At 28.0% G+C, this 12519-nt stretch overlaps 2 protein-coding genes across 3 annotated transcripts; both read left to right on the top strand.

Moving 5' to 3' along the window:
• LOC132951168 (facilitated trehalose transporter Tret1-like) lies at positions 1–4395 on the top strand. Of its 2 annotated transcripts, XM_061022913.1 has the most exons (6): positions 1–195; positions 261–399; positions 1881–2266; positions 2497–2844; positions 2921–3186; positions 4006–4395. In XM_061022913.1, exons 1-6 carry the CDS (start codon positions 136–138, stop codon positions 4220–4222), a joined length of 1416 nt encoding a protein of 471 aa, XP_060878896.1. In that variant the 5' UTR covers positions 1–135; the 3' UTR covers positions 4223–4395. The 2 variants fall into 2 exon arrangements, with proteins under 2 accessions (XP_060878896.1, XP_060878897.1); XM_061022914.1 differs by lacking the exon at positions 1–195 and having other exon boundaries at positions 309–433.
• A 5211-nt stretch (positions 4396–9606) lies between these two features.
• On the top strand, positions 9607–12267 carry LOC132951169 (glucoside xylosyltransferase 1). The gene is made up of 7 exons (XM_061022915.1): positions 9607–10115; positions 10272–10428; positions 10541–10672; positions 10740–10932; positions 11231–11380; positions 11444–11616; positions 11681–12267. The coding sequence occupies exons 1-7, from the start codon at positions 9928–9930 to the stop codon at positions 11816–11818; spliced, it is 1131 nt and encodes a 376-aa protein (XP_060878898.1). The 5' UTR covers positions 9607–9927; the 3' UTR covers positions 11819–12267.
• Positions 12268–12519: the final 252 nt, after the last annotated feature.

The raw sequence follows: 12519 nt of genomic DNA, 5'->3' as shown, positions 1-12519 counted from the left end.
CACTATTTTATACCTAGTAATATCGCCAGTTGATTTTACTATTAATTACTTACTCGTACGTGTATATGTATATTATACTTAGCTATGTATTAGTTTTTTTTTCAAGTATTGTAGTCCTACTTAAACGACTCGTCAATGGAGAATAAAAATGAAAATACTTCGAAAATCTACGGCACAAAAGCCACGGTGGCACAAGTATGTATAACAATATTATGTATAAAAATATAAATAGAAAAAAATGTCTACAACAAATTTTGCAGATTTTTGCTACTATAGCGCAGGGCTTTCTATTAATTGGATTGGGTATGGAAATAGGAATGCCCACAGTTGTTATACAACAATTGTATCAAAATTCAGACAGTGAATTCTCATTAACATTGACTGAAATTTCATGGTATGGTTAGTACGAACAATAATTATTGTACAGTGTTGAGTAAGTAACATAAATATGTATGTATCATATTTTGAGAATACCATATTAATTATTTTGATATTGAGAAATAGTTGTAGCTATAGAACACTATAAATTATATTTATTAGAAAATATAAAAAGTTTATTCCTGACATAAAAAATTTGATGTTTTTCAAAATCGCCATTTATATTGGATTCGGATTGGAACGAGGAATATTGTACCTATATTGATTCTACAATTGTATATGTTTTTAATTTTTGTATACTTTATCAAATTGTCTTAGAGAAGAACACATTTTGCTTTAATATTTAACTTTGAGTATGATTTATTATTAAATTTGATTTAGTTGATATTCTAGCCTCTCGGTGAGAACTACTGAGAAGTACGAAGTGTACAGTAGGTACTTACTCTATCTTAATAATTGAAAAAACGATAATATTATGATACACCAAACACAATAATATAATCAATTGACATAAGTCGAAATCTTTTATTTTTTTTAATTCCGAAAACAATAATAGTAGGTACAGGCTAGACTTTTCCATATAAATATAATTATCATTTTCTAAACATGATATAATTTTATAAATATTTTTAGGCTATACATTAACGTTAGAAACGTTTGAAAAAAATATATTATTTTAATTTATGAGCATCGAAATAGTAGTACATGAAAACCGGTTGAAAGTAATAACTTAATAAAAAGATTTAATAATTTATCTATACTCATTATCCGTTCATAAAATTTAAATCGGGACACTTCACGTCACATCACAATACGTGATGTTTTTTTAATATACAGGGTGATTCGACAATCATGTTAACACGAATTGTGTAATTCAATAATGATTATATTAAAATTCTGATTTTTAAACACCACATTCTCAAATACTTATAATTTGTACGTAATTTAAATATTATCTTGTGTTGATACGAATATGTGTTTTCAAATGACTACCACACTTTTACGCTGTAAATTGATCAGTTTTTAAAAAATATTTATGTACATAAATCGAAATTCAAACGAGTAGTTTCTGAATTATTAAAACCGACATAATACTAAATATTGTAGTATTACCATATAATAAATGAGTACTTAATTGAATATAATACATACCAACCTATTTTATATCATTTTATACAAGACTATCGTTAAGCATTATTATTCTTTGTAAATAATGAATGTTAAAAAACTCCTGATACAAACAATATGCATAATTTAGATGCATCAACATTTTCAATGAAATCGTGCATTTAAAAATGTACGGTAACATACTGATATAAAATTAATAAAAAAAATAACACGGTCGAAGTGGAGGGGGTAAGGATCATGGACCCTTAGCCCTCCCCCCACGGCTATGCTACTGGAGTGAATGTGCTTGGCAAATAAAAAATGGCATATTCAAATCCCTCATACTGCACATACCGACCAATACTATTTAATTTATTTAACTATTATTCTTATAGGGAGTTTATTAAATATATTTCATCCGGTCGGAAGTTTTGTTTCGGGATTCCTGCAGGAAAGGTTTGGAAGGAAACGGTGCATTATTTTCGCCAACTTCCCCAGTATTTTTGGATGGATTTTACTATACTACACACACTCTGCGGTTTCACTTTACGCGTCAACCATACTGATGGGCTTGAGCATAGGATTCAGCGAAGCCCCGATATTGTCGTACGTCGGCGAAATAACCGAACCTAGGCTCAGGGGATCGATGGCTTCATTGACGTCTACAGCGCCTATGTTGGGAGTATCGTTTTTATTCACTTTGGCGTATTTTTTTGAATGGCAAACCGTCGCATTGCTGAGTACATTTTGTCCAATCACTAGTATATGCCTTGTCACGTTGGTATGTTTTTAGTACTTAGTTTTTTTTTTTTTTTTTATTTTTATAATTTTTATTTACAATCTGTTACAATAAAATGAACAATAAGTAAAACAGATAATAGAATAAGTGGCTTGAAGAAAGGACGGATTTAAGAAGCCTTCCAGTGAAGACACTTTGTCAGAGAACTTATTTTGGTTTTGCTAAGACACATAATATTTAAAACTTATATTCTGTGCCCGATATGTTTTTAGATTCCTGAGTCACCTATATGGTTGGTTGCTAAAGGAGAATACGAAAAAGCCGAAAAAGCTTTGTGTTGGTTAAGAGGATGGGTGAAACCTGAAGTGGTCAAAACAGAATACCTGGAACTCGTCCGGTATAATGAAATATCTGGAACTCAACAGATAACACCTGTTGCTAATCAAAAAAATCTATTTTCAAAATTAGCCCAATTTAAGGACCCGTCAGTATACAGACCTCTTAGACTAATCATATTTTATTTCCTTATTTCTATTATCGTGAGCACTATACCTTGGAGACCGTTTATCAGTAAGATAATGACAGAAGTTGGTTTATCGAATAATCAAAGTTTGTTACTGGTAAATTATATCACTACTATATTGTTATTTATTACAAACACTACAACGTACCTACAATAATGTTAATTTTTTTTAGGTTGCTTTCGCTGTACTACAAAATATTGGATGCGTGATTGTAGTTTTGACCGTGCATTGTCTAGGGAAAAGGTTTTTGACTAATTTGACATTTTCAATCAACACATTATTGTTGTTTCTATTCGGCATTTACATTATAGCAATAAAGAATGGCTATATTTGCTCAACTCCCTGGATTCCTATAACTATACTATGCGGCGTTTACTTTTTTGGAGCTTCAGTTATTATTTTGCCATGGATGGCACTTAGCGAAGTTTTTCCGAACAAGTAGGTACAGCTAATAAACCTACCAGCTAATAAAGTACCTATCATACTGTCAACTTATATTAGAAATTAGTGTATCTACGTTTAGAACTATAAGTACCTAATTATTATAATCACTCGTTGACTCTGAAGATACTTAAACAAAATCAATAAGTTGCTTATGTTGAAAGTTTAGAACATTGTATAGGTATTTAATAATTAGTTTCTAAAAGAGTACCTATTAATGCATTTTTAGTTTTTCATCATTTAAATTGTTGTCATTTTTTTATTATTATCTTTATACTCTACTTATTATTTATTATTGTTATTAGTTCGACCTAGTTCATTTTTCCCAGGGGAATTCGGGGTATACATATAGTATAGTAACGTGAATTCTTTAATAGTATCAATAATAGGTATATAGATATAAAATGAACTTATGTCAGGTTGCATGAAAAATAAATAAATTGAAGGGTTCAATAACATGTAATGGACTATTCACGGGTCACGTAAAATTCAATTGAGTAGTTTTTTAATATAATATAACCTACACACCAGTGGTGGTCAAACGGTGGGGGGATAATTTGATGCATGCTTGTACCTGATCTGCCCTAGTAACTAGTGGTAACCAGTTATACACAAAAAGAAATAGGTACCTATAATACTAATTTATATTATTACTATTATAATCTGCAACCAATGGAAACCATTTATAAACAAAAAAAAAAGTATATTTTATTATTTGTAACAATCATTTTAATTAGTCAATTGTGTACTTATATAGTTATATGTCAAAGGTATACCCTATAATTTTTTAATCTAATTAATAACTTTTTTTTACAGAAGTCGAGGAATTGCCATTGGCTTATCTGCAGGATTGTTATATTTACTAATATTCGTATTAAGAAAATCATACTTAGCAGTAGAGGCCCTATTAACCTTGGAATACACAATGGTTTTCTTTGGTTTTTTTGGCATTTTTGGATCACTCTACTTATATTTTTTTTTACCAGAAACAGAAAATAAAACACTATTAGAAATCGAAGAATTTTTTAAATAACTAATTATAATTTAATTTTAAGACTATAAGCTTTTATGCATCAATTTTGTCATAAACCAGTAAACCACCAAACTATACTCCATCTATCAATTTAAAGATTATTTTACTATTTTGCTACCGTATTACTATACAATAAAATTCTAAGTTATTATTTTCAAAACTTTAAAAATGAAGAATATCATCATATATGTACTAATATGTGTTTTTAAACTTATTAACAATTATAAAAATTAACTTATTCCTTTTAGATTCTGAGCGAAGCGATGAATATATTAATTTTACAATGATGTGTGTTTTTTTTTAATTTTTTAATTTTTTTTTTTATTTTTGTGTCTGTTATCACCTTTTAGGACAGTAAAAGTGCTTGGATTTTCTTCAATAGTAACTTTTCTGATAGGAAAGTGAATCTAGTTGGTACTTTGGGGGGTCAAAAGTAAAAATTTCCCAGTAGTTTTCACAAGCGACGTGAAAAACAAAAGAAAAATTAAGGAAAAACGGGAATTTTTACGTAAAATCTGTTTTCGAGAAAATCAATTTTGGTTTTTGGTGTAACTCTAAAACAAGTGACCGTAGGGACATGAAATTTTGACTGAATGTTTATATTAGCATTCTTTATACACCATAAAATTTACAAAATATTTTGACTCTTTTTGAGCTGTTTACGGCCATTGTCAGTTTTCAATTTTTTTAGTTTTTTTTTCTATATATATCAATCAAATTTTATCTGTTGAGTAAAAAAGCTTGAAAATTTAATAGAAGGCTCCTAGGTTATTGTTAAAAAGGCAGATGAAAAAATTAAAAATCCTTACTCACAGTTTTTATTTATAAGCATTTAAAGTTCAAATTTTGACAAAATACGGAAAAATCACGAAAAATAGCAAATTATTTTGAGTTGAGAATTCATAAAAATTTTTCTTTTTAAATCTAAGATTTGAAAATGTAATATAAGATTACTCATAAGTTTGTCTACCTTTATCAAAAAAAAAATGTCTAGAAGAAACTTAAATTAAATTTTTATGAGCGTCTGAAATTTATATTTTTACAACATTTGATATTTACTCGATTTCTCATGTAACAATTTTCTTATTTTATTGTAATTAAAAAACGAATGACTGTAGATACTTTAAAATTTCACTGAATGTTTATATTAGCATTTTCTATACACGATAAAATTTTGAAAATAATTTGATTCTTTTTGAGCTGTTTACGGACATAGTCAGTTTTCAATTATTTTAGTTTTTTTTTAAAATATTAAAAATACATAGGCACAATTTTTTTTTATAAGCATTTTTTTTTTTTTTTTAACAAAATTCTTTATTACGCTATCTGTTACAATTAGAACAATAAGCTTAAGTGATAATAACAAAAAAACAGACAGAAGAGACTGAGGGAAGAGACCTCCCATCGGAGGTACTTCAACATGAATATTAATTTAAATTTAAGGTATTAGTCCTAGCATAATATTAATAATAGTGATAGTGCAGTGAAATAAGCATTTAAAGTTCAAATTTTGACAACATTTATCAAATTTATAATTTATTAATTATTTTGTGGTTATAAATTTATAAATTTTTAACTTTTATGGCTAAGGATTGAAAATTTAAAACAAGGCTCCACGTAAATAGGTTATATATAAATTACTTTATTCACTATAATATCATCAAATATACTTGGTAGGCTGACGGACCGTTTTCGCTCAGAATCGTTTTTCTTATACAATGATATTATATCATTGAATTCAAATTTAACACCATCCATTACAGTGACCCACTTGTAACCTACTGTACAGCAGAGTGACATCCACTTATCCACCTTTTTTTATATAAATGGAAAACATTTTTACAAAGTATGATGGATTTTATATCAAAATGAGTGAAACTTGGATGGATTCGTTGTTCATACTACATAGATTTCAACAACAGATCGTTGTAAATGTCAAATCTGTCAATGATAAACAACATATGACTATGCTACGTTGATCAATGCCGCAGCAAGTATCTATATTTGCTTTTACAATTTACAGTACTATTATATGCATGCAATATGCATCCTACCTATCCTGGGAACCTGTGTCAAAGTAACTCCAAAGAAAATATCTCCGAAGTCACACACGTGCAGACGTAGTACTGTGGTATATGAATCATGAATGTATAATAGTGTTCGGTCGAATGCTGTAGACTCTATTATTTAGTGTAATCTGCCTGTGTTGTAGTATATTTATTATTTTTGTTTTAACTTTTAATTATTATCAATTACCTACTAAAATACAAAATTGATGATACCTATACTAAATTAATGTCGATGAACATTTTGCAGAGCTATTGGATAATTAAGCATTTCATACGTTGGTTATTTCATGAAATTTTAATTTGTATGGAAGTTGTGAGCGTGTAAATTATTACAATTATTTAAAAATAGAATATAAATATGAATTTTTATAAAAAAAAAAACTAAAAAAATTTAAAACTGACAATGTCCGTAAATAGCTCAAAAAGAGTCAACATTTTTTCAACATTTTTTCATGTAGGTATAGAAAATGCTAATACAAACATTTAGTAAAAATTTCATGCATCTACAGTGGTTCGTTTTTGATTAACAACAAAATATGAAAATCGCTACATGAGAAATCGGGTAAATATCCAATGTTGTAAAAATATGAACTTCGAACGCTTTTAAAAATTTAATTTGACCTTCTTGCATGTAGACATTATTTTTTTGATAAAGGTAGATATACTTATGAAAAATCTTGTATTACATTTTAAGATTTTACATTTAAAAAGAAAAATTTTTATGAATTTCGAACTCAAAATAATTTGCTAAATTTCGTGTTTTATCCGTATTTTGTCAAAATTTGATCTTTAAATGCTTATAAAAAAAACTGTGATTAAAGATTTTTAATATTTTTTAAATGTCATAGTAAAATTATAGTAGAATGAGCTTTGTATTAAAATTTCAAATTTTTTTACCCAACAAATTAAGTTTTTTTGACATTCATAGAAAAGAACCTAAAAAAGTTGGAAACTGAGTATATCCGTAAACAGCACAAAACAAGTCAAAATATTTTGAAAAATTTTTCGTGTACCTATAAAAAATGCTTATATAAACATTTAGTGAAAATTTCATGTATTTACGATCATTTGTTTTAGAGTTACACCAACAGCCAAAATCGAATTGTCAAAAACCAATTTTGCGTTATAATTCCCGTTTTTCCTTAATTTTTATTTTGTTTTTACGAGCGCTTTTGAATACTATTGGGAAGTTTTTAACCTCCCAAAAGTACCAACTAGATTCACTTTCCCATCGAACAAGATACTGAAGTTGAAAATCGAAGCATTATTTCGACTACTAATCGTGTACACAGACACAAAAAAATAAAAAAATAAAAAAACACACATCATTACATATACATTCATCGCTCTGCTCAGAATCTAAAATATTCTCGGACAAATGAATTCTTGTCAATTAAATGTAAAACATTACCTATCTTATTATATCTTGTATTTCAACAAGTACAAGTGGTTATTAATAAAAAAAATAATAAACCTACAAAAATGTAATAATTATAGTGCATTATTAAGAAATAACCTAAAATATTTAGAATATAGGACGAATAGGTAAATAAGTACACAAAAATAAACACTATTTGTAAAAAAAAGCATGGTAAGTGGATGTCGCTCTGCTGTACAGTAGGTTACAAGTGGGACAATGTATAATGGATTGTATTAAACTTGAATTCAATGATATAATATCATTGTATAAGAAAAACGATTCTGAGCGGAGACAGTTTATCAGTCTCGATTTTTAAAATTTTTATTATTAAATAAAGCCTTTAAGTAGAATTAATATTATAATTTTTTATTCGTTTCTATGGTGATATATAAATCGTTAGAAATTAAAATCCCATTTTAAGCGGTTTTTCGTGATTTGTCAGTAGTTTTTCCTGTGGCATTAAATAGCTATTGAGAAAATCGAAAAATGTGAAAACCTCTCTAAAGTACCATCTTGATCCAATTTGCTAAAAGATAAGGTACTATATGTTGAAATCCAACTATCGAAGCACTCCATCTGATAGAAATTTTGTTAAAAAAATATAAACACCATTGTAAAACCACTATTGTTGCTCCTTGCTCAGAATCTAAAAATAAATTTTAAAAAAAACATGAATAATATTAATTAATGGCCAGAGAAAATTCCATGTGGAGGTATGGTTTCCACCACGGAATACTATGGTTTCCATCGTGAAGATTAGAATTCTAGTTAAATTCCATAGGTATGTAAATAATTAAAAAAAAAATTAAATTAAATTATTTAGTATCTATGTTAGGTATCCGGTGAATTGGTCGCGAACAATTGATCGCCGGTGAATTGGTCGCCGGTGAATTGATCGTGGGTGAATTTATCGTGGATATAATTGGTCGCTGGGATAATTGATCGTCAAATGAACAATTTTAGTTTTTTAATTATTTTATTATAATATTAGGTATATTTCTGAGTTTTATGCTTTTAAAATTTCTCACAGTTAATTAAATTTAAAATTATAATAAATAAATAAATAATAATAATAATAAAAATAAAATAATAATAACAATATTAATAATTATACATTTTAATTTATTTAAAGTTGGAGTTGAAGATTAAAAAGTCTAATTTACTCCTAGTATGATAGTCGTCACATATTTTTATAATTTTTTCTGCATGGTCTTTGTACTTCCGTTTAACACCCATCGTCATTCCTGCAATTAGTTGTTCTGTCTGTAACTTTATAAGGCTCTCCTCCTTTTTGAACGAATCTATACATTTCCATATAGTTGGATGACACGCGTTCAAACTAGATGCAAAGCCATTGTGCCACCCTTCAACAGAATTGTTGGTCCGGGGGATATTTTCGAAAATATATTTAAAACAGTTCCACAGCGTTTATTGCCACGCTAGTTCAATCATCTCGTGTGTACATCATATAATAGTATTTAAGATTATTATATCTGTTAATCCCATTGTAAATTGGGTTTACTGTACGTTATTTAAAAATAAATAAAAGTATTTGAATCATCTAAAATAATAAACATACAACTAGGATGTGTATATAATATATATTAAATATTAACTATGTAATGAGTATAATAAAATAATTAAAAAACTAAAATTGTTCGTTTGACGATCAATTATCTTAGCGACCAATTATATTCACGATAAATTCACCCGCGATCAATTCACCGGCGACCAAATCACCGGCGATCAAATGTTCGCGACCAATTCACCGCGAACCTCTATGTTAAATTCTAACGGTTTATCGTATAAATTATCATGTATGTAATCACATAATATAATCACATGTGTTATCAGTAGAAACGTTATCAAACTTAGACCTTTTGTAGTTTCGTTTTTGTCATTTTTGATTTTCTGCTTAGTATTGTGAACTACTTTCTGTCTTTTTACTTCTAGTTTCCACTTTCTACTATAAGTAGTTTTCGTGAATCGTGATAGCATTTTTAAATATTAAGTATTAAATTATAATATTCAATATTATTTTTAAAATTAGGTCGTATAGAAAAATTTGAAAACCATCTATTTGGCTAATATGCTTATGGTGTCATTGTTCGCTCAAATTTAACGTTTATTTAGTGTCTAGTCTTCGCTACGAAAAACTGTGTATGATTGCAATAGAATTAGTCCCTATGTATTTTCTTCGTCGTGAACGTGTTTGAATGACATCTGATGCGATGGTTCGACTCAAGTTGTCGTGTCTTTTTCTGTGCGTTATCGGGTTCTCAATCGTTACACTGCTGTGTTTGTATTTCCCCGACAAGCAGATCGCGTATAACATTGGTAGGTTATCGGCCCTTAATGCCAGTATTTTACCCGGCAGCCATTCGGTTCAACTGTTTCAGACCAAGTAAGACAAATTACACAACATTGCAATGTATTTTATTTATATAAATACTTAACATAATAATTAACAACTATAAATATTATTCTTCTTTATGTAATTATATGTATTGTTTATATGTATCATTGACATATGTTAATATTAACATTTTATTGTCTGCAGGAAAAATGAAGAAGTGGTAATAGCTGCTGTGATTTGTGGAAATCGTACGTCCCAAGCATTGGTTATGATTAAATCAGCAATTGTCTTTCGGGGTAATTCAGATCTGAGAATTGTAGTTATTGCTGAGAAAAACATTCAACAAGAATTTGATGAAACTGTAAGTATTGTTTGACATGAGTAATACTAAATACATAATACTGCCATACAAAATGCAAAATGTATATATTATATTCATTTATAATATGTATTGCTTATGGATTGTGTTTTAGTTACGAGATTGGAGACTATTGACTAATGATTCATTTTCCTATGAGATACATAGCATTATCTTTCCTAAAGAACACTCCGATGAATGGAGAAAACTATTTCAGCCGTGTGCATCTGAACGTCTTTTTTTGCCAGTAAATATGGTTCAAATTTATGTATTAATATATAACATTTGTAATTTTTTTCTATTTAATATTTCAGACGGTTTTAAATCATTTAGACTCAATTCTCTATGTAGACACCGATACCTTATTCTTAAGCAGCGTTGAAGATGTATGGAAACATTTTTCTCAAATGAATTCTTCCCAGTTGGCTGCAATGGTACCTGAACATGAAGACATGAATGTTGGGTGGTATAATAGATTTGCCAACCATCCATATTATGGAAAATTAGGTTAGTATCTCTTTATAAAATGTGTTGCTAACATAGATCTATAAACTAATGGACAGCGCTTCAGAGAGAGGTCAGGGGTACGATATAGAGTAAAATAGAACGTTGGGTAAATACAGTGTTAGTTTCATAGGATTACCCCACTTTGTTCTTTTTCTCTTTTCTTTCTTCTTTCTTTCTCTTATATGATACTCGTGCATTGATGGCACGGCGGAGTGAAATGCGCTGTTCATTAGTTTATAAGTCTATGGTTGCCAAATAATATTAGGCATACATAATATAATAATATTATACATTTTAGGATTGAATTCTGGTGTAATGTTAATGAATCTCACCCGTATGAGAGAATTCAATTGGATAAGTCGGCTGGCACCTGTTTTGGAAAAATATAGACTATACCTTACTTGGGGAGATCAAGATATTATAAATGTAATTTTTCACGATCATCCAGGTAAATCTATCATGAAACAACTGTCTAATTTATTTTTAACATTATTGTTATGAATTATTATAGATAAGGTTTATGTATATCCGTGTCGATATAATTATCGTTCTGATCATTGTATGTATATGAGTAACTGCAAGTCAGCTGAAGAGGATGGAGTGGCAGTACTTCACGGATCTCGTTCTACATTTCAGACTAACAAACAGCCTGCATTCCGAGCATTATTTAATGCCATGTCCCAAGTATGGGCTACTTCAAAATCATTATAAAATATGTTGGTTTGTTAAAATAAATTTTCTTTTACAGTATCAACTTGGAAGTGATCCAGTTAAATATCTCTTGGAGGCATCTGCCAGTCTACTGAATAAGACTACATCAACCAACTGTGGACGTCTTGCTCCCATATTTACACACAATATGAGACTCATGTTTCAAACAGTATGACAAAATCAATATACATACATTATTTGTGGTATCAACATAAAAGTGACAAAACTTTTTTTAAGCTGATACTAATAATTTTGTATCATGAAGTATTAAAACTATATCTATATTTACCTATTTTAATTAATTTAGTTAATTATGTGAAATGTAAAACCAAATAAGATCTCAAATAATTTAAATATTTTTCTATTGATATAACTTGATATTTTATTTTTAGTTAAAACATGATTTAAAAATAATTTTATCATATCTTCTAAGAGTAGATATTAAATGATCTAATTAATGCAACATTATGACGTTAATACCAAATTCAGAAATATTTTAGTCTTGTAAAATTTTTATTTTTGTTATAATTATATAGTATTTATTTAGTATACATATTTAAGGTACCTATGTATTTACTATTTATACATATATTTTATTTTTTATTAAATGGAATTTTATGAGTATTTCCATGTTTATTATTTATATTATAAACATAATTTGGTTTTTGAAGTACCAATTACTTTTTTGATTTTCAAAATCAAATAAGTATTATTTTTTTTTTTACATAAAATCTCTTAATGATTCTCCAAATTTTTATTATATTAATTAATTACTTACCTTAATCTGTGATAAATAATTATATTGTACATTTTTATTAAAAAAAAAAAGTATTAGGTATAATATTATATTTTTACTAACATGTCTTTATTAGTTAA

The sequence above is a fragment of the Metopolophium dirhodum genome, chromosome 8 (genome assembly GCF_019925205.1).
Source record: "Metopolophium dirhodum isolate CAU chromosome 8, ASM1992520v1, whole genome shotgun sequence".
Classification (NCBI taxonomy): domain Eukaryota; kingdom Metazoa; phylum Arthropoda; class Insecta; order Hemiptera; family Aphididae; genus Metopolophium; species Metopolophium dirhodum.
This window is presented reverse-complemented; position numbering and strand designations above follow the sequence as displayed.